The 23531-nt window shown below is 39.6% G+C and overlaps 1 protein-coding gene across 5 annotated transcripts in view; it reads left to right on the top strand.

The window, feature by feature from the left end:
- ZDHHC2 (zinc finger DHHC-type palmitoyltransferase 2) overlaps positions 1-16479 on the top strand; it is a 79079-nt gene extending 62600 nt beyond the window's left edge. For 4 of the 5 annotated variants that reach the window (XM_071212621.1, XM_058289974.2, XM_071212620.1 and 1 more), the window contains exons 9-13: positions 712-838; positions 1170-1262; positions 7110-7222; positions 9300-9374; positions 13019-16479. In XM_071212621.1, the coding sequence (XP_071068722.1) occupies positions 712-838; positions 1170-1262; positions 7110-7222; positions 9300-9340 (374 nt within the window). In that variant the 3' untranslated portion in view covers positions 9341-9374; positions 13019-16479. The remainder of the gene's footprint in view (positions 1-711; positions 839-1169; positions 1263-7109; positions 7223-9299; positions 9375-13018) is intronic. The other variant, XM_071212619.1, reaches the window with a different exon arrangement.
- Positions 16480-23531: the final 7052 nt, after the last annotated feature.

Genomic DNA, 23531 nt, shown 5'->3' with positions numbered 1-23531 from the left:
CAAAAGTAGAATTTTAGAGTTTGAATTTCAGCATTATGCAAGAAGGAAATGTAGCATAATGGAAGGAGCCCTGAAGACCTTGTTCTTTATTTGTGGTGTCCTTGGGCAGGATCCCAGCAGCCTCTCTGAGCCCCAACTTCCATATCCAAAATGGCGTGATGAAATGCACGGTGTGGTTCTGGGTTGGATCCCGGTTTGGACAAAACAGGTTTAGAGCACATTTTTGGGTCAGCTGGAAAGATTTTATCATTAGAGGAGATAAAATTTAATGAAATTGGAAAATGGAGTTTATTGACTGAAAAAAGCAAGTTGTAGAATACATGTAAATATAGGTCACTTTGGTTTAAAAAATTATGTAGATTGTATTTATATCTGTATTCATCTATCTATATCTATCTATCAAAAGAGCAGAAGATGTAAAATTTGAATTTTTGGTTTGTTTGAATTTATGAATTTTCTACAATGCACGTATGCTGCTATAATAATAAAAGGGTTACTTAAAATTAAAATAGATATAACTAGATCATATGAATATTTAAAAGTAGAATGGCTAGCCTAGATTGCAGTGCTGTAGATAGGCACTTAAGTACCTGCAGGATGCTATCAATTGATTTTGACAGTTTTACTTGATTAATTCCATCATTCTAAATATGAGGGGTTACTCGATTTGTTCTCAAGTCACGTGATTTCTTTCTCTACCATCTTTTCTAGAGGCATTCAGAAGTCCAGTATTTCGTCATGGAACAGATAAGAATGGATTCAGCTTGGGTTTCAGTAAAAACATGCGACAAGTTTTTGGTGACGAGAAGAAGTATTGGTTACTACCTGTTTTTTCAAGGTACTTTGTCGTGAAAAATTTCAGGTTTTAAGCTAAGGAAAATAATCCAACAAAAGATGCTTTCAGGAAAAGTTTCTATTTCCTTCCGTCTGTACTTGCATCATTCTGCATAGGAATGCCAATATTTCTACAGCCTTATTTTTACTATTCATATGTCGGGATGGAAACCAGTCAGCTCACCATCTCCCTAACTTAAGCACGGTACTGAATTCCCGGAACGTGTTTTGCCCGTAGCACACAGCATGTTCTGCTCTCAGACATCAGCCTTTTAACAGGTTTCACTCTGCTGTCTTTTTCGTGGTTCAACTGTCAGTTTTTGTTTTATTTGTAGTCTAGGTGACGGCTGCTCCTTTCCAACCTGCCTTGTCAACCAAGATCCTGAACAGCCATCTACTCCGGGAGGACTGAATTCAGCAGCCAAAATGTAATCCCATAAATCACTTTTTTTCCCCCAAATGATCTAATTTATCCTCTTGTGTCCCTTGGTTATATGTTCCATTAACAATCATTTTAAGAACATAAGATAACAGACTACGGTTGTTCTCACTTGGAGTGAGGGCAAGAGGAGACTGTGACTGAGAGGGGGACCTAGAGAGCTTCAGTTATACTTGTAAACATCTCTATCCGGGGAACTGACCTGCCTCAGTGGTTGAGCACTGGCTTGCCACACACCAGGTTCAGGGTTCAGTCCCTGGTCCCAGAGCCACAGTCACACGCAAAGTTCTGTTTATTAACCTGGGTGGGCAAACAGCCGCCCGTTCCCTTTACATTTGGGTTAGCTGAAAAATGTTATGGTTTTTAAAAGGGGGAGGGTGTAAAGGAAATATTGTAGGTCATGTTTAGCTTCCCGGGTGCTCAGGGGTTGCGGCTGCATTGATGTCTCCCTGAGCCTCCATGTCCTCCCTCACGGTGGCAGCATGATGAAGAAATGAGAGCAGCGCCCTGGAGGCGGCCTTTGGGGGGCACACGGGACCTCACGGCCTGCTTGGGGATTCCGTGCTCGCTGTGCCCATGGTCCTAGCACTTTCCAGCAGCCCCCACATGTTACCTGAGCCACGTCTGTGGAGAGAGAAGGCGGCCATCTTGGAAGCGCGTCGTGTGGAGACGTCCCCCATCTTTACGCTTGTTTTGGTTCCAGTCTGTCAAGAATCCGAGGATGGCGACAGGAAGTCCTGAATTTAGATTCAGACTTTGCTACTAACTGGCAAAGGGCAAAACTACTTAAACGTTTTAAGTACTGTATATGAATTTCAGTTGTTTGAAATGCTAATTTTCACATCTTTGACAGATTCATTTAAGTATGACCATACAAATGAAGCCAATAGCAAAAGCATAACCGTATATCGTTTTTAGTTAACTTTTGATGTCTCCTTAGTGGCAGGAGTGCCAGAGACCTGGCAGCCACGCCAACACGCCTTCCGTCCAGCGCAGGTTCCCTGTCAGTCTCAGTACTCTTTCCCCTGGAGCCTGGCGTCACTACAGAAGCTTTTTCAAGTCACTCGTCCTGGAAGGCATTCCCAAATCAGTTTAGGTTGTTACAAAACATAAAAACAATTTATCACCCAAGCCCTGGAGCGAGCCGTGTCCAGACCAGACTCTACCAGTTAATGAAGAGGCTGTTTGGCTGAGCTTCAGTGGACGCTCAAAGGCACTGCGGTCTTTTATGCAGCCATACCATGGAACTTTTACTAGAACATTCCATAGAGCTAAATGTGAATGGTTCTTCTTATAACTCTTGGGGTAAAATCTAGTTCTAATAAACTATTTAGGGTATATTTTCAAGCTTTTATAAAATATAATACTGGTTTTCAATAATATTTTTTACCCTCGTTAGGTGGTGTTTGAAGCTTAAGAATACTTTAGGGAAGTGGATGTGGCTCAAGTGATAGGGCCTCCTCCTACCATTTGGGAGGACCTGGGTTCAATCTCTGGGGCCTCCTTGTTAAAAGAAGAAGAGAAAGTGTGCCTGTGTGGCGAGCCAGTGTCCATTTGGTGAGCCAAGGGCCCACGCAGTGAGCTGAGGGCCCACATGGTGAGCCAAGTGCCCATGTGGCAAGCCGAGTGCCCACATGAGGGCCCACACAGCGAGCCAAGTGCCCACAGGGTGAGCTGAGGGCCCACAGGGCGAGCTGAGTGCCCACGCAGTGAGCTGAGTGCCCATGTGAGTGCCTGTGTGGTGAACCATTGCCTGCACGGTGAGCCAGTGCCCACGTGGTGAGCCAAGTGCCCATGTAGCAAGCAGAGTGCCCACGCAAGTGAGTCACGCAGCAAGATGATGACACAACAAAAGAGAGACGAAGGGGAGAGTCAAGGTGAAGCGCAGCAGAGACCAGGAACTGAGGTGGCACAAATGACAGAGAACCTCTCTCCACATCAGAGGCCCTCAGGATCAAATCCCAGTGAATCCTAGAGGAGAAAAACAAGAAGAGAAGACAAAAAGAGAAAGAGATACAGAAGAGCACACAGCAAAAGGACACAGACAGCCAAGGGAAAAAAAAGAATATTTGCGTTTTGGAGATGGTATCTCTCCTTCCACAAAGGCTATCATGGAGTTTGGGAGAAATCCTCATTCTGGCAGTTACCTACCTGGGGATCTCAAAGAAGTCAAATGACCTTGACCTTGTCCCTTCCCTTTACATGTTCAGATTGGGTTGAGACAGCTGAAGTCCCCTTTTTTTCCTACAAAATTCTGTAATTTCCCCCTGCTAAGCCCCTACAAAACATCTGTGGCAAGCCCTGGGCTCTCCTCTGTACTCCAAAAGTGTATATCTGGTTGCCTTCTCAACAAACCCACCTAAATGTCAAAAGACAATCTTCAACCAATCAGGTCAGGACAGAACTCTTTATATATATATATCTTTATATAATATAATATAATATAAATTTATTTATATATATATAAAATTTTAAAAGATACTTAGATTAATAAAATGTTACATTAAAAAATATGAGATTCCCATATGCCCCACTCCCCACACCTCTTGGTTTTCCCCACATTAAAAACTTCTTTCATTAGTGGTACATTCATTGCAATTGATGAACACATTTTGGAGCATTGCCACACAGCGTGGACTATAGTTTACATTGTAGTTTACGCTCTCTCCCACTCTATTCTGTAGGTCATGGCAGGATATATGACCCGTACCTGTCATTGCAGTAAGACAGAACTCTTGATTCCCACCCATCTCCACCGTGACTCCCACCCAAACCTGCTTCTCCCTCATTTCCCCATATATCAGTAACTGGTGTCTTCCATTCTCCCAGGAGCCTAGAACAGAAAACTAGATTCACCATAGATTCCTTTCTTTTAGTACCTTGTATGTACACCATTTGCAGATCCTATCAGAGGTCCCCTCAAAATACGTCTGAATCTGAATATTTTCTCACCACCTCCGTGGTTGCTTTCCTAGTCCAAGCCATCGTTGCGCACATGGATTACTTCAGTGGCTTTCTAACCGATCTTCCTAATCCCTTTTTGCCCTGTTCCAATTTATTCCCCATTAAGAAGCCAGAGTGGTCCTTTTGAAACATAAGTTAGATTGCTCCGCTTTTCTGCTCAAAACCATCCATTGGTTTCCAGTCTCAGAATAGGAGCCACGAATGCCTTTACCCCAGCTCACGAGCCCCCGCCCCTCTCTGACTCATCCCTTACCTTTTCCTCACTCACAACCGTCAGACACACACACTTCTAGATTTTTCCCATATACCAAACGTGTTCCTAGTTGCTGCGCTTGTACTTGCCAGTTCCTCTTCCAATCCCTTCTTCCTCCAGATCCCCGAAAGGGCCACGCCATCTCTTCAGCCCCTTCCTGCTCAGATGTAATGCCACGGCGGAGGCCATCATTGAAAACTCTCTGTAAAACAGGGACCTGCTTCCCCACGTCCCCTTACATATTTTTATTGTCAAGGTCCTTATTGTCACCAACTGTTGCCATTAGCTCAGCACATTTCCCATAGCAGGGCCCCCTGATCCAGAGCCACAAAGGACAAACATGATTCTTTGTGAGAATGTGATTAATGCGAGCGCACAAGGAACTGGGGGACCCTTCCCAAAACCAGTTCAAAGTGAAAATGGGAGCTAGGATTTTTATGGGCAAAGGAGAGGGGCAGGGGGAAAGAAAACAAGAGATGCCAGGGGTCTTGTGAGGAGGGTACGTGCAGTTTCTCAGTCCTGCGCTGTTGCCAGTACTTTCAACGTGTCCTTGGTTTCAGCAGCCAATATAAGCCACAGCTTACATTAGTTGTGCAGGTGCAAGACCTTCGTGGCTCCTTTCCCAGCTTTTTGGACATCTAACATTTTGTCTGAGAAAAGTTAGATTTATGCCATCCTGTCTGGTTTTACTTTGAGACGTTATCTCATTCCTGTAAGCAAAACTGAAAAGATCTGGTTAATATCCTTCAGGGAACTAAGTGTAAAGAGGAAATTTCTCAGGGTCCACAGGATGGAGGAATAAAATATGGTTTAGAGTGGGCTTACTGGTATTCTACTATAGAACTATTGTGACTCTAGCAATTGAAGAAATGTTATCGTTGATGCCAGACTGCTAAGATAAGTACCGCACAGTGGGCTGGCTTAAGCCACAAGAATTCATTGGCTCACCCAGCTTTCTCCCAACGTCGGTGGCATTCTGGTAATGGCAGTCCTCTGTCATGCAGCAGTGTCCTTGACCCCTTCTTCTCTGTCCTTGGCTTCCTCGGACTTCAGCTCCTAGATCTTCTGGCTACCGTTTACAAGGCCTCCAGTAATGGAGCTTAAGGCCACTCTGATTCAGTTGGCCTCATAAAATAAGGTCTTCAAAGATTCCCTTCACAAATGAGTCCACACCGTGACTCACTTTAGCTAGCTATGAATGGGTTCACACCCAAAGGGATGCTGGGTAAAGATGAAGACATGTCTTTTGTTGGGGTGTGTGATTCAGTCTACCAGATTAATCTTCCATAATGACAGTGAAGGTTCCATGACATCAGGGGTTTCATTCATTGCTGTAATAGGTACACAGTACGTATTGTTGGATAAATAGACCCTTGCCATTTTTTACAGTCCAGTTAGCAGGGATTAATCTGCAAGGAGCTCCTACACAGGAACCTCATTAGTATTCTCTACCTGTTATGTGGTCCCTTTCTCAAGGAGTAATAAGAATTAGAGTAAAGGAGGCTTTTCATGTAAATTGGTATAAAATTGTGCAGAGATATACTAGCTTTTTTTTTTAAAAGATTTCACCTCTAAAATTTTAATAAGGAGATGTTAAAGCTGCACAAAATAGAAATAGTCTCAAATTTTAGATAGGAAGTAATTAGTGAGGCGCAAAAGCATATCCTTGGAAAAATATAATAGTTACATGCCATTGAAATACACGAAATTATTCTTGGAAAATTTTTAAGTAATTTTTCTTTTTCTTTTGAACCTTATAATTATGACTGCAGAGGGTTCTAAAATAAATAGTTTCTATGCCAATACTTTTTCCTATCTTTATTAAAATGTCATTTTAATTTATGTATAGTTTGACATGTTATCCATATGTTGGTATGTGATATGTATATTTAAATTTTGAAACGTAAATTTTAAAGAAAATTCTTCTTTCAAGGCTCTCTGCCTCCCAAATTTAACATCAAATTTGTAAGATCTGATCATGTCAGATCTTTTCAACATCCTGTGAGACAGTAGTTAAATTTGTTCAGTTTTATAAGATGAAGATAGAGAAATCTTTGCTTAAGACTATTTAGGCCATTTGGAAACACTAGATCAACCCCTCCCCCCCCACCGAACTTGTCTTTCTACTATCACCTTCATATTTTTTTCCATACCACTTAAAAAATATTTTTCTTCCGTATACTCCTTTCACTGGCACTTAAATTTATTTGTTAAACAAAACTTTATATCATTGTTATAAATGAGAAACTAGAGCAATTTTCCATACCTAGAGTAGAAATAGAAAAAATGAAATTGATAATAAAATACTTTTACCAAATTGTGAGTAGATTCCATTACCTGCAAAATTCTGAGGCCTGTTCTCCGTGTTAAAAAATGTAGATTTGCCAGCATTAGAGATCATGTTTTTCTAAGCAGCAGAGTGGAAAGAGACCTGAGAAGAGAATACTTCTCTCCTTGTGAGTCAGTGTTATCTACTGCCTTATCCCTGAATCCCCCAAGTTATCTCGGGGGCCCCCTTCGATCATCTTGCACCTCAAGGGGATGCGTTCCATACTTTGGGAAAGACGCAACGACATTGTCAGGTTGACTGACCTTCATCATCACCGTCTTCTTCTGCAGTGCCGAAAACCACCCATTTCCTGCAAAGCCACTGCGTGAGTCCCAGAGCCACCTTCTCACTGATTCTCAGTCTTGGACCGAGAGCAGCCTGAACCCGGGAACTGGCAAAGCTGGTAAGGGGGTGCTTGTCTGGCTACCTTTTGATATAGTTTATTTTAAAGGGAGAAAGCAGTGAAACGATTCCATTCTATTACCTGCAAATTTTTCTTACTTGCGAGTCAGACTCTCATTGTAAATGTAGAATTATTTTCAAAGAATTTCTCTTTGCGAGGTACTTGGGCAAATGTCTATAGTAGAGTATCATTTTGTGAAAGGTGGCTCTACATTGCTTGTTTTATTCCAGTTTAAAGAACCAAATTCTATCATAGTACATTAAATAAAATAATAGAAATAGGGAAGCAGATGTGGCTTAACTAATGGAGCATCTGCCTACCATATGGAGGGTCCAGGGTTTGATCCCCAGGGCCTCCTGACCCACGTGGTGAGCTGGCCCAAGCACAGTGCTGCCACCTGCAAGGAGTGCACCCTGCAAGGAGAAAAAAGCACAGCTTGTCCAGGAGCAGTGCCGCGCACACAGAGAGCTGACGCAGCAAGATGACACAACAAAAAAGAGATGCAGATTCCCAGTGCAGCCTGATAATGCAAGTGGATGCAGAAGAACACACATTGAATGGACACAGAGAGCAGACAACAGGGGGAAAGGGGAGAGAAATAAAATAAATCTTTAAAAAAAAATGATAGAAATAAAACTTTAAAAATGGAAAAAATGCAATAGACACATGAAAGGTTGAAAAATACCTGTGGAAAAGATGTCAAATTATATGGTCTTTTAGTTAGGATTTTTATCTAATTTCAGAATGTCTAAGTAAAATGATTGCATTATTGCTATAACGTTTGTTGGGTGTCATTGCTTCATATCCCACTCCCGTTTCTCTTGTCACTGTTACTGATTTTAATCTTTTGATTATGTGAGTAAATTTAGTTTCCTTGCAAAGAACAAACAGGCTTTGAAGTCAGGCAGACCTAATTTCAGATCCCAGCTGGTAGGTTTTTTAACCCCTATTGGTCTTAACTTGCTTATCTTTAAAATACTCCGTAAAGATAAAATGGAAGCGTGTCATCATACGCAGACACGCGTGTGTATGTGTGATGCTCCTACAACACATACAAGCCACACTGCAGGGTTAAAGCACTCTAGGCCAGGGTGACTAGTGTAATTCTTAAAACCATCATTTCTAGTCTTTTCTTCAAATGCTCTCCTAGTGCAGCCTGACTTTGGTTCATTGCACTTTAAATGAAAATAAGATTATTTGAAATCTCTGGGATTTAGTGAAAGTGAAAAAACAAATGGATAGTCCTGAGTAAGAATTCTGCAGTCATTGTTTAAGATCCACAGTCATATTCTCCGCATATAGAAGCATTCCTTAAAGCATCTTGTTCTTCAGGAGATTCCCATCATTTGTTTTCATTACCTGATGCTTCTTCGCCTTCACACTTGCCATTGCACTCTCCGACCTATGGAAGGAGTGGGCGCCACCTAAACAAAGAATGATGACACCCATTTGCCCTCTGCACCCATTAGTTCCTTCTAGGCAAAGATGTGCTGTATAGTTGGGGGTCAGATTGGGGGGATGGAAAGACAAAGAACTCCCTTTCCTCCAGAAAGGATTAGTGGTTCATCCCATAATTCTACATGAACAAAGAAGTGATTTCTTGGTTGCCAGGTGCCGTTAGTTATCTGGCATATCAGATTAATTTTCCTGTCTGATCAATGAGGTGAGAAACTAAAGTTCCAAGGATGATGGAAGGAAAGAGAAACATCAGAAGGATGAGATGAGAAAGGGCTCAAAGAGGAGTTGAGTAGAATGAGGGAGGTTGGTTAAGAATTAGGAAACCAGGATTGAGGCACTGTCAACAGTGCCGGGTTCAGTGCAGCTTTCATTATTTAGTCCCCCTACTTCTGCAGGTGTGGGTCTCTATTTTTAAAGTATTTTGTACATGAGTGTGACACTGCTTGTGCCTGACACTTCGTTTGTGTATGTGTGTGTTTCTGTATAACCAGTTGATAAACATCGTACACGTACAAGGCACCTTTGAAAGTACACAGGGAGGATTACTAGATGAATAGACAAGTCTCTGCCTATCAGTTCAATAGCAAGAAAACGTGCCAATTTATGTTCTTTCTTTCAGGCATGAGCAATCCTGCATTAACCATGGAGAACGAGACTTAACTCTTCAGGCAAAATAAATTCATGCTTCATAAAAGTAAGATGTTTTCCCTTTATTTTCCAATTAAGTTTTCCAATTCTCTTAGGGCAAATAGTTTCATAAACATTTTTATTTATTGAGTGGCTCAAACATTAAGCTGTCGTAGCTGATTGCCTGGGATTGCATTACGTGTGCCTGGCACTGCAGATGTGGAACTGGCCTCAGTAGCTAGGGAATAAGTTCACCTGATAAATGACTAGAAATAAGTTGAACAAAATTAAATTTTTAGTGATACATTAAATGGCAGAGATTGATCCTAAAACAGTGAACTTTACGTGAAAATTATCTTGTCATTTCATACACTCAACCAATTCTTTAAATTATTATTTCGTCTGCTCTTTTGGATATACATGGTCATACCCTTTACCATATGTCAACAGAATCTCACCAGGTCTAAGAACAAGATAATAATATTTTCTTAGTATAAACCTCTGTTATCCCCATTTTGGTCAAAATAAAACCTCATAGGATGTACTATCCTTATAATTCAGGTGTCTCAAATTATTCTCATTAACCTGTAGTTCCAAATTAGTTTCTTTAAAATGAAATCTAGTTACAAACCTATGGTCAATAAAGCTACAAAGGAGGACCTTTGGAATGATATCATAAACATCTAAACAAAATAAACAGCATGTGCATAATAAACACAATATGAAGAGTTGAACACTAACATCTAGATAACTATTTACAAAATACAGAATCCTAAAATCTAAGAGAAGGAAGAGAATGGCATCTAAAACGAATAATTCATGCCAAATATCCCATGGATCTTGTTTTTATTTATTTTTTTATTTTGGGTAGGTTTTGATGAGTGACTATATCATAACTGTAAATGCTGATCTGGAAATTTTCCAACTGACTAGTGCTTTGATTTCGGACAACCAGGATCAGCTAGCTATGGATACACGACGGTGTAGATCAGGTTGATCACAGTTAGGGATAAGATAGTGAAACATTAATCTTTGCAGTTTTGTTAAATGTAATGAGACTCTTTTAAAATTTTCTGGAAATAATTCTTACAATATAACTATGAATGTACAAATATGAATCAGAAGCCAATACTAGATCAGTATTTTATAGAACATAGGAAAATGTAACATTTCACAGCTGTCTTTGTCAAAGGCTGCCAATGCCAAGAACACAAAATGGGTTGTTCTTATAATGGGAAATTTATTAGGGATAAAATCGTACAGTTCCAAGTCTGCAAAAATGTCCAAATCAAGGCACCATCAGAGATGTTTTCTCACCACAGTCAGCTACTGGTGGTCCTGGCGTCCTGCCGCGGGGCGAGGCAAGATGGCCGCTGGTCTCTGCCTTCCCCCTCAAGGCTCACCGGCTCCAGGAGCTCAGCTGTGGGTGATCTTGCATAGGGCTTCCTTCTGGGCTTTCCTCTCAGAAAAGGATGGCTGCTCTGCTCTCTCCCTGAGCCAGCTGTGGGCCATCAGGCCTAGGGCTCATCTCTTCAGCTGTGAGCTGCTCCATGCACCCAGCCTTCTGGGGGCTTCATGCCTCAGCTTCATCTGCTAGTGACCCTCCAGTCCTCTCTCACATGGCCGGGACAAAATGGTGGCGCTTCCTTCTGTGTGTCTTCTTCCTCTCTATGCCTCAGTTTATATAAGGCTCCAGAAAGAGAGTGGAGACACAACCTGAGTCCAATCAAAAGCAATCTAATCAAAGTCCTTTAACGGAATCAATGCAATCAAAGGTTTGACACCCACAGCAATGGATTAGTTCAAAAACATAATCTTTTTGGGGGATTTACCAAATTCAAACTGTCACAACAGCATTTTTGTTCATTATTTTGAATGACTAGTTATAATCACAATTATTTGTGAGGTTGCTGTTATAAATCCTTCTAAGTATTAAATATTTTACATATTTAGATAGTAATATTGTATATAAGCCATCTAGACTGCCCAGTATTTCAAACCAAGGCCAGTGTTTCTTTTGTTTGTCACCCTATCCCTATACCTTGCACAGTGCCAGCCACATATAGAAGTTCTCAATAAACATTTTATAATTAAGTGATAAAAATAGCATAGTTGAAAAAAATCTCATAGGAACTTTACTTTATTGTATTTTAATATAAGCCATTAGTGGTCATAATAACCAAATAGCACATAAATGAATCAACTGCATAGACCTAAAAAACGTAATGTGATATTCTATTGACCTAACTAATGGCAGTGAAAATTTTTTAAATATTAAGTTTTTCATAAAGTTGCTAACGGATACTCGACTTTCTAAAAACAGATTTTTCCCCGACTTTCATCTCAGAATTGCAATTCATTCAATATACACTTATATTTTAGTTTGCCAAAGGGCTGTCAATGCAAAATACCAGAAATGGGTTGGCTTTTATAATGGGGATTTATTTGGGGGTAAATCTTTCAATTCCAAGGCCGTGAAATGTCCAAAAGAGGCATCAGCAGAGATGCTTTCTTAGCAAAGCCAGCTGCCACTTGGTGAAGCAAGATGCCCGCCCAACACGGCCGAGGCCTCTGCCTTCGCCCCTGGACTCACCCTCTCTCCGAGCCCAGCCCCAGAGCTCAGCTGAGGGCAACCAGGCACAGGGCTTCTCTTACCCGGCCTCCTCTATCAGTCTTGGCTGCTCCACCTTCTTCCTGAATTCAGCGGCCAGCTCTCAGGCATACGGCTCATCTCTCCCTGGAACTCAGCTCCTCGAGCCTCTCCTCTCCGGGGCTGCTGTCCTTGCAGCTCAGCTGTGGGCTAAACTGGAATCCTTTCTCCTTCTTGGTAGGATCAGATATGGTGGCTTCTTTTATCTGTGTCTGTTTTTATCAGACCTGGCAAGAGGGCGGAAACTCAACCTGAGTCACGGGGCACTGACATAGCTGAGTTGAAAGGGTCTCACACCCACAGGAATGGATTAGTTCACAAACGTAATCTTTCATCTTTTGGGATTCGTAAAATAATTTCAGAGTGCTACAACTTATAACGAATAATGTTGTCTGATATTGATATGCCTTATTTAATTACATTGCTAAGTACTACCTTCCTATTCTTTTCTCCTCTTTTTGAACTACATTAGTAAATGATCTGTGGCCTTTTTATAAAATATTTCCTAGTTCAGCATGGTGTCTGGGAAGTTATGATATTCTTAGCCCTATAGTCATGCTAAAGAGTAGATTAGAGGAGATTGAGCCAGACCAGTCCTCCCCCTTATACAATCTAAATAAAAAAACACAATGCTTCCATGCACATGAAGTTTCAAAATATTTCCCCAAATCTCTCCTCCAGTTTGATTTCCATTCCTAAACTGGTTATGGCTTCAGGCTCCTGCAGAACATATAGCCTAGACCCCAGTCACTCAAACTGGGGTCCACAGCCCAGCAGCCCTGACATACCCTAGGAGCTCGGGGACCCTCCCTGACCTGCTGCAGCAGAACCTGCGTTCTCTGCATTTTAGCAAGATCTCCGCGTCCTTCACATGTACCTTGAAGTTTGAGAAACAGTGATCCAGAAATTTATATTCAAGAACACATCTACTGGGCCTTATAGCACAGGAAACATTTTAAAATTTTGAACAAGCAATGTTAGTACAACAAACAATTAATGAATTGATCATTTCCATATTTATGGTTAACACAGTAGTTTCATGTTTTCTGTTTCATTTCAAGCTATCAGTGCTGTGGATGGATGGAAGAGAAGAGGAAGGCACCATTGGCCAGTTATTCTCATTTCCTTGTGGCTGAATATGAATTGATTAGTTCTCTCCAAACCACTGCTTAAAACACATCACATTTTTATATACAAGATACAGATTGTTCAGCTAACACAAATTCTTGTTAAATGTTAAGACTAATTATGGCTTTTGAATCAAGTGGGAAAATATCTTCTATCATAAAAACTTGGAGTAAATTTTGAGCTGATTTTCACCCAAATATTTGGGTAGCACAATTGATCACATAAAAAGCCCTCTAGTCATCAGACTTCCAGATTCAGAAAACTGAGAATATTAAGAGACTGTGTGAGATTGAAATGATTTCCATCACATTATAATAAGCTTTATTTGTAAAACCGGTTTATCTTTGAGAAGGTGGAGGTAGTGAATCAGGCTTCTCTGTCCAGTCCCTCTGATGTGAATCCAGCCTCAGTCTGAGTGACCTGTAACGAGGAGGAACTCATTGCAAAGTCTACGTGCCCTACTGTTGGACATCATTCATTTTTGCCAGACTTTCGCTCAATTCTAGGCTTCGTTCCCTGCTGGAAAAGAAGTATTCACTAATAAAGTAATTGGCTAGAAAAGTTTTTTCAGAACTAACACATTCCTAGTACATGAGAAATATATTTTTCATCTCTGCTTAAATTGAGGGAAACTCTATAATAACAATGATGAAGATTGATTTATGACAGTCTTTGGTCAGTTTGACTTAAAAAATCTCTTTTTAGGTTATTTCTCCACTGAACATAGCAAAAATATTGGATTTCTGTTACTCTTTCCTGATGGGTCAATGGATTAATCCTTCATGATATCTATGTTTTTCCTTTGTTCTCTCAACAAAACTATGACAGTGAAATGATATTCTTCAAGTACCTATTATGATTAAATTATGCAAATAATAAAATATTATAAACTTTTGGAAATTAGTTCAACATGAACTGAAGTGGTGTGCTGTTCAGAAATGTAGTTCAAGATAAACTACAGTGGTGTGTTTGTTGATGCCAAAATATTTGGCTTCAGTAAATACACTAAGAAGCCTTGTGCCTGTATGCACTATTTTTTAAAAAAGGTGTTTTTTTTTTTAAATTTGAATGAACTGTATGTAAGTTTTTTAAATGTTAGCAATTAGAATAATAAGCGGTATATTTTTGGTACTGACTTTGAGAATTGAAAGCAGGTTACCTATTAAAACTACACAGCTAAGGAATTGGTATTTAATTAAAATGGTTTTAAACTTCTCAAAATCTTTGATAGAGAAAAATTCAACGCAAAATAAACTAGAAGACCAGAGGAAAAGGTCCCTGTGGTTATTCCTTCTTGCTAAAAATATTGAGTTTTATACTGAATGAGTTTATGGAGGAATCAATGCCAGCCAGCTGCATTTTATAGTTCGAATGTTGTTATTTGAAGAGAAAGGCTATCTTTTTCAGATTTTTTTTAAGCTAACGATTTTGATCTAATAATCTGCTTTAAGAAACCTTGGAAGATGCAGTACATTTTTATGTTTATCTTAAGGCATTTTTTGTGTCATCATTTTTCATTACCTAAAGTGCCAGCTTGGAGCCTGTAAGTCTTAAAAGCAGAGCAGCAAGTAATGTATTGAGAATTATATACAGCCACATTTTCTTTCCAAGCACAGTACTACAGCTGTTTTCCTGGACAGGGTTCTGTTAGGTGTTCCCTTTTATCACTGTTTTTAAGTTTTAGTAAACCTGTCAAATTGGAAGCTAGGAAAAAAAGAGGTATTTTTATCCTTTACCGTGCTAGGCTACCGCTCATTTCTCCCTCTTTTGGTCTTTTATTTAATTATTTAAATACATAAGTCAAAACACATTAGAACCCTATTTGAAAAGCAAAGAATAACGTTTTTTTTTCGTTAATGATTCCCTTTCTGTTTTCATACAGTGGGTAACCTTTAAAGGGTTTTGTTTTGTCTTCAATTCTAGGAGATTGCCTATTTTGGAGATGAGTGCACATTCCATTAAATTATGTGGTATAAATTTTACCTGAGCGAATAAAACGCCAAAAAGGCCTACATTTTTTGTACATATTTGTAAAATTCACTTTAAAAATATTTTAAACTTTTTATGTTAAAAAAGTCATTGCTTAACTCAAACTTGAAGACATATTTCAACTGTCCTGATTATCCATTAATCTGATAACTCTTTATTTTTTAGAGATTCTACCATATAGGCATCAGGATTTAAGAAGATTTTCATTTAAAAATACTGTACAGGCTGCTTCATTTATAGGAACTGAGTATTTGCTATTGTGCAATGGAAGAGGGTTTGTTTTTCCAAACATAAAGAAAGTCTGCATCTAAATAAAAATGGCCCAGTAGTCAAGGAAGTGCCCATCCCTGCGTTCCCTCCTGCCAAGCTCTGATGAACTTTGGCTGGCCACCTTCATTAGCTGTCTACATGAAATCACCTTTGCACTAACAATCCAAATTGCTGCAAAGCTATTCTTTTCCCAACAGTGTGTGAGGGCTACCAATGGTGAAATTCATGTCTACAGCCTAGTCTTCAGGTAGGTCTTTGGGGAGGAAACAGGGTAGGAGGTAATTGCTTATTAGCAGTTAAATGGCTCTCAGGACAATTAGCAACAGACTATGAAACTCAAGTACCCCCGTCATCATCAGAGAACGATTGGAAACATGGCATATGTTTGGCAAAAAACTATCTACACAAGGGAAATGAAATGCAAAAGACTTATAAACCTTGTTTATAATAGATTAGGCTGGCAATCCTGTTGTTCATGCTTCAAGAAAATACATGTACAATCTGTCTCCCCATTATATTGTGAACTATTCTGAAATAATATGTAAACTTGCAGGGCTGATTGGAAGTCATACAGTAGACTTTGGCATATACTCATTATATTATTACATATTTAGCTGTAAAACTGATAGCTCTGCTACCTTTATGAGTTTTTTAAAAAAAATACATAAATACATATACAAACCATATAAATAATAAATGTAAATCCATTTATGTTGAAACCCATGTTGGAGGTATCCCCCTAGTACTACCATCCCATTCACCCCAAGACTGCACATTCTGATCTACTGCTAATATTTTGTTCAAAGTGACAAAATTTAACAATGAATTTTTCATAAATAACATACATCTTTAGGTAAGATCCTTCTTCAGAAACTTAGGAAGAAAACTATCTGGCTTAATCCAAAATGTTTTAACATCCTACACTTCTTTCTACATACCTAGCTTATTTGGAACATATTTCCTCTGACATGTGGAAAGGGACCCTATTATATGCTTTAAGTATTTGTTACTCTTTTACAAAGATATGACTGGAATTTTTTAACCTTGTCTTGGGAATAATGTATAAATTCTAATTTTTACTGAAAGTTTAGCAATTTATGTAACTGATTAATAAAAGGATTCAAGAAATGCCAAATTTTTTAAAGATTCATTTATTTATCCCCCTTCCCCCCATTCCCTCTCCTCTCCCCTCCCCTCCCCCCCTGCTGTTCTTGCTGTGTCCATTCGCTGTGTGATCTTCTGTATCTATTTCTCTCTTTGTCTTCTCTTCTCATCTTTCTCCTCTAGGATTCACCAGGATTTGATCCTGGAGACCTCTGATGTGGAGAGAAGTTCCCTGTCAATTGTGCCACCTCAGTTCCTGGTCTCTGCTGTGCTTCACCTTGACTCTCCCCTTGTCTCTCTTTTATTGCATCATCATCTGGCTGTGTGACTCACCTGTTTGGGCACTGGCTCACCGCATGGGCACGTTTTCTCTTCTTCTTTTTCACCAGGAGGCCCCAGGAATCAAACCCAGGTCCTCCCATATGCCCATATGGTAGGCGGAGGCCCTATCACTTGAGCCACATCCACTTCCCAAAATGCCAATATTATAATAAGTCTTGATTTAAAAATTGAGCAAACTGTTCAGTGCTGGATTTCCTTTAGAATTTATTATGAAGAATCTTATTTTGTTACAGAACACAGGAAATTGTGTTATACTTTATAATGGTTCAAATTGTTCATGCTCCTTTTCTCTTTGCCACGATGGATTTGTTACTTCTGTATGGTATTGTCTAGATTTGTAAATCGTGGGCATTAGTGGAGGGATCCGTTCATGCAGACTTGTTTTACAGGAACACCTGAAGATCAAAAATGATGAACATCAAGTATCTCCGAGCACGTTGTCCATTGTAGCAGGAGGCGATGACAAACAAAATCCCCTTGAAATGTTAACAAAGAGGATGCTCCACCACAGAGGGGCCCATGTTACTAACAGCCCAATTTTTTGCCCCTTTAATTGTTCTTACACCAACAAAAACTTCAAATATGGAATCTGGATACTGCCAATAAAAGCAACTTTATATAACTTGCAGCCCTTTCTCACTGCAGGAAAGTGACAAAACTGACGATAAAGTCGGAAAGATTTTCGATGCTTCTGTTCATAGCCAGCTTTTAGCATTTGTGTCTTTTTAATTTATGGCTGGAGGAAAAAGGGCCGTAGATTATTTACCCTCTGAGTTGGTTTATTAAACGCAAGGGGGAGATTTTAATATGTGATTTCAAGCTCTGTGTATGCTACATAAAGATCCCTCTCACTGCTGAGAAAGGGTAATATTATTTTAGTCTTAATTCTACCCAATAAAACAAGCTATGATTTATGTTGCAGTATCCAGGGAAGATTTAGCAGTTGTACGGAGCTCAATCCTGACCTGAATTAATTAATATTTAATAGTTCCTGCTTGATGGATAAATATGCTTAAATAAACTGAGAAGAAGCCTAATATTCCAAAGTATAAATCTGTTGATGGTGAATTAAAGAACTGATACCACGGGTTTCATTTCTTCCATTTTCTTTCTTGTTTAGCTATGAAAGCAAGGTTAGCGTCAGAGGTTAGCTTTTGTATCGTTTTCCATTAGGATGTCTGACCTCCTAAAATCTAGTGTTAAAAGCATCTTAAATGATCTAACAAGACATATTTTTCACGTGCAAGTTGAATATTAAAAAGAACCAACCTCAATTTCACACTAATCTTAGAGTAACATGCAGACATGTTTTATTTTATTTTTTCTTTCTCTCCCCTTCCCCGCCCCCCCCACCCCAGTTGTCTGTTCTCTGTATCTATTTGCTGCGTCTTCTTTGTCTGCTTCTGTTGTTGTCAGCGGCACAGGAATCTGTTTCTTTTTTTTGTGTCATCTCGTTATGTCAGTTCTCTGTGTGTGCGGCACCATTCCTGGGCAAGCTGCACTTTCTTTCGCGCTGGGCAGCTCTCCTTACGGGGCGCACTCCTTGCGCGTGGGGCTCCCCTACACAGAGACACCCCTGCGTGGCAGGGCACTCCTTGCGCGCATCAGCACTGCGCATGAGCCAGCTGCACACGGGTCAAGGAGGCCCAGGGTTTGAACCGCGGACCTCCCATGTGGTAGACAGACGCCCTAACCACTGGGCCAAGTCCACTGCCAGACATGTTTTTAAAGTACTTTAGAAAATGCATTTACTTTAGAGGCAGAGTATGGATAAGCCCCAGAACAGACATAAGGATCAACAAAGGAAAGCCTGTCTATGCATCACAGCTCAGAAGAGTGGGCCTTTCTTTGTGTATTCTCTTTATACACAGGCTTTGCTGTGATATTTAGCATCTCGAGATTTATGAGCTCCGAAGTCATCTGCTTCCAGGGACAGGCTTATTAATAAATAGCATACAGTGCCTGCTGGGCCTACAGTCCTCAGATGATGCCCCCGGGGGGCTCTTTTAATCCCATCCCAAAAAGGGGTGTTTAAACTAATGACTTCCAAAACTTCTTACTCCCGTTAGTATTTTATTAAATGGCAGTCTATGCTGCTGAAGAGAATTTAGCTTTATCCTCAAGACAAGCCGAATAGAAGCCTAAGGTTACCAAAAAGATACAGCTAACAAAAACAATGTTAGTTCTTGTTTGGAAAAACAAGGAAAGAAAAATTCAGTGTATTATCACAATGCAAAGGGGTCATCATCGAAGCCATTGAAGAGCAACGGAATTATGTGGCTGACAAGATGCAGATGGTAAGTCTTTGGGTTTTTGAAACGGGATATTCCTAACAATTTGGAAGCCGATGATATTCATGCTGAAGCTAAAGGCACCCCAACCTCTTGGTGTGGTGCTAGATAAAAGATTATCGTAATTTGGGAGAAAGAGGAGATAAAAAAACAGAAGTACATGAAAACAGTGAATTTCCCCTCCCATGTCAATAAAATGAGAAAGCGGGTTATATTTATGAATGCCTCTTGTGTTCAAAGAAGTCCTGAGGCCAGGAAGGAGCGTTAGGCTTGGCTATCCTCACAAAGAAAATTTAAGTAATTGTGCAGAAAGGCAGCTGGGTTCATTGAGCAACTACAGGCTATGGCTATGAAGCAGTGAAATGGATTTCTACCAGAGACAAATTGTTCATTTATTGTTTTATGCTTTAAATATAATTGACTGGCTAATGCTGTAGAAAATGACTTAAACTGAAATTAGAACAAATGGAAATTGTTTTAGTGAGAATGCACATGAAAGTCACCTTTGATTTTATGCTCTATGCTGATTTTTAGGTAAACTAATTCCTACTTTTCTCGGACTTTAAGGCCTGAAATGCTAGGAATTCTGCAAGACTTTGAGGATTTGTACATAGTCCTTGTCTTAGTTTGCCAGAGCTATGACAAATGTCATACAACAGGTTGACTCAACCAACACACATTTATTGTCTCAGATTTCAGAGGTTTTAAGGTCAAAATCAAGGTGGTGGCACAGTCACGTTTTCTCCCTGAACTCTGGGGCAGTCTGGTGCTGGCTTGGTGCAATCCTTGGTGTTTCTTGGTTTGAACCTCCTTCTCCCGTCACAGGTGATCTCTCCTGTCTGCTCCTTCAGTTCCTGCTGACTTCTGGTTCCTGCCTCCTCTAGCTGCACCAGAATTTCCTCCTCCAGCCCTCCAGCCCTAAGGACTAACAATTGCCCTCATTCAATTTGTCCACACCTCAATCGTCTTAGGAAATCCTATTCACAAATGAGTCCACACCTCAATTGCTACTATATCCTCAAAGGGTCCAGTTCACAAATGAGCTCACATCCACAGAATACCCACCGTGATGTAGAACAGTCTTTGTTGGGTCACATAATTCAATCACCACAGTCCTACATTCCTACAATGCTATAAGTGAAAAAGAATTAAAAGACAACATTGTTATATGAAACACTCTCATATAAATTACACCTCACAACTGACACTTGAGTCTGCCTTAATTCATTACAAAATACCTACAGTTTGAAAAACAATAGTTTTATCATTATCCTATTTTTTCCTATCCCCTTCAACTTAAGAACCTATAGTCTCTAGGACATATGTTCAATGGAAGTGAGAGCATATCTCAGTATTCATGATTTAATTCCACCTTAGGTTGTTCACCTAAAGGAACCATTGCACATGTCACTGGATGAACTGGCAAATAGGACCGATACGGTCTCTTTAGTATCCTTTCATAGGGAGGTAGCAAACCTTTCTAGTAAAAAGACATATAGTAAATATTTCAGGCTTTGCAAGCCAAAAGGCAAATTCAAGGGTATTTTGTGGTACTTACATAAAAAGGGAAAATACAGTTTCACAAAATTTTGCATGAAATTCAAAATATAATAGAGGACAAAAAAATTTTTTTTGGTAGTGCTGGTCTACTAATGAGAAGAATGGAATTTTGGGGAGGATAACTTTGCATTTCATCATTGAAAATGTCTTCACACAAATAGGTACTGCCAAGTACTGACATCGTCATGGGCAAATAATTTTGAGAATATTCATCACTTGTAAAGCACTTAAAGAATTCTATTAGAGTCTCTATTTCATATTGTCTTTTAGCAGGATGCCATTGCAGATTAATCACTTCCAATAGAACTTACTGGATTTTATTTAGGTTCTTGGCTATGCTGCAGAGATGAATTTTAAGAGCGTATCGGGTGAGTTAGGCCAGTAATTTATTCAGGCAGGGAGGAACAAGAAATGGGAGAAAATAACAGATCAGGGGTCCCAGGTAGAGAGGAAGGGGTTGAGAAGTGACAAAGTGGGCTGGTTTACAGACTACAATTCCCCATTATAGATTCTAAATGCCCAGGTTTATTAGTGTGGCCACACGGCAGAGGAAAAATGGTGAGAGTAGTGCACAGAGGGCAGGAACGGGTCCAGAGGCAAGAGAGTGGAGAGTGGGAGTGCTAGTTCAGGCCTCGTGTGTCTTTTTGAGTTGTTAATTATTCCATCCGTTTGCTAATGGCAGGTGCTTTTTTTTTTTTTTTTTACCCATCAGGTGCTTCTGGAGAACTGGCACTTTCTTGGGCAGCTGGCTTCACTCAGGATTAGTGCACCAAGCTGGAAATCCCTTTAACTTTAATAAGGGTTAGGAGGGCTACCTGGGTTAAGCACTTTAATTAACTACTTAGAAAATGAAGTTTACTAGGACTTGAACATGTTCAAGGTCCTTCTGCACATGATCTAGAATAGAAAAGATATCACTATAATCATCAGGTAAATATTCAGATTAGGATATAGGAACAGTACTTAATACTAATTAATATACTACCCAATGCATAAGTTTCTCTTTGAGTTGCAATAGATTTAAGTTAGAGGTTTGTAATACCTTACATGTTATCTATTCATGGGAGTAGGCCATAATGCCAATTGGTTTAAATTCTACTCACAGTACTCTGGTGATTATTGCTCCACTTGGTATGTCCTTCACAGAAGCTGCAGCACCGTTGACCCTAAAGAGAAGCTAGGAAAGTAGGTTCCAGTATTTCACTGCCCTGGTACAATGCACCCTTCGGCACTATGAAACAGTGCCAGTGTGTAGGTGATATTCATTGTACATTTGGCTGTACCAAGCCATCATTGGCTACTGCGGGAGTTTGAAACTGCAACATAGTCTCCATCGACTTCTGGAGCATGTTCAGAGATGTAGTAGATACCTTTATTGTTTTACGGGTCAGTGACCAACCTAGCCAATAACTCATATGGAGAGGCAACCTGCAGTATACTGAAGGCCTGGTTTGAATGCACAAGAGAGTTTGACAATGCCGAAGTCTATCTTTTGATTTTTATACATTTTTAAACATTTCCAATGCAATGTGTTACATATCAAATGAACGGAACTTTTTAGTAGCTTGCTTTTTAGTTCTACACTTTTATCATGAAGGTGTTAGTTACAGTTATTTTACTTTAGCAGTAGAGGAAAAACTTGTATTTTTAAAAAAATGAAAACTGAAAATTCCCAATGGAGTCAAGGTAATTTTTCATTACCACCACTTGAATATGCACAGTGAGGTGACTTCCAGACAGGTTTCACTGCTATGAAATCACTTTTTGCCATTAAAATCAATTTAGATTTCTAGTTAGTAATGGCTTCTTAGAACTGGTCATTTAAATGCTTCACCTTGGAAGATGTTTTCACAAACTTTTTATAATTAACCACAATCACATAGACTGGTTAATTTACCTTATATTACAGTTATTAACCAATGGAGTTTACATGAATAGAGTTTGACACAGAAACACAGGACTCACTGTTATAATTTTCGTTCTCTTACAAAATAAGTTTAATTATAAGATAACATTTAAAAGATTTTTTTGAAGGCTCCTTTTAATTACTTTAATTTGCACTGTAACCATGCAGTTTTGCACAAGAATTTTGTTCCTAATTAATGGCTTATAAACAAAATGTCCCCAATGCTCTCATACAATTTTCCTTTGCTTCAGAACTTTATTTCTTTACTTTGACTTTAGCAGACCTTGGATGAGCAAGACTAATTCTATATACATTCACTGAGGCTATCAAAGCCTCAGGGAAACTGGTTTCTCTCATGAATTGCACTTTTAGGAACCCCGACAGTCAAGGCAGGAAGTCTGCTTCATTTCCCAGTCCTGATAGATAACAGGACCCCGGCAGCCACTGGACAGGAAGAGTGGACGTTCAACCCCAAGGGTCAAGAATACCACCAGGCAGCAATTTAGTCCACACTTGGAGTCATGAGAGAAAGCAGGGTCACCAATATCAGTAGGACAGGAGGCAGGGATGCCGCACGTTTGCTTTTCCCTGAGCCATAGGGGCAGAAGCTGTTATGAAATAACCATAAGCAAAGGCAAGGAGTGAGGCGAGGCTTCAACTGACGATAAACGAAGGTAAGATCAGTTTAGAATTTACACTTATAATAGTAGGTTTAGGCTAAATCTACCCAGTTATAATTTCAGTTGTTATCCTTCTGCTGTTTTAAAATATAAAGGCATCTCTAAATGATCTTAACTCCTAGTTATAGTTTCTAGGAAATTTCTACCTTAAAGTGAACTGGGTACATGTATTAACTAAGCCATAAGAATTTTATTGGCAATAACTTTGTGAAGTTTCTGTGCTTTTCCAGCAATTAAATAAATTCCCCTTGTGATTTATGCATTAAATCCACAAACAAGACAGTATTGACATTTAAAGACTCAT

Source organism: Dasypus novemcinctus, chromosome 29 (genome assembly GCF_030445035.2).
Source record: "Dasypus novemcinctus isolate mDasNov1 chromosome 29, mDasNov1.1.hap2, whole genome shotgun sequence".
NCBI lineage: Eukaryota > Metazoa > Chordata > Mammalia > Cingulata > Dasypodidae > Dasypus > Dasypus novemcinctus.
This window is presented reverse-complemented; position numbering and strand designations above follow the sequence as displayed.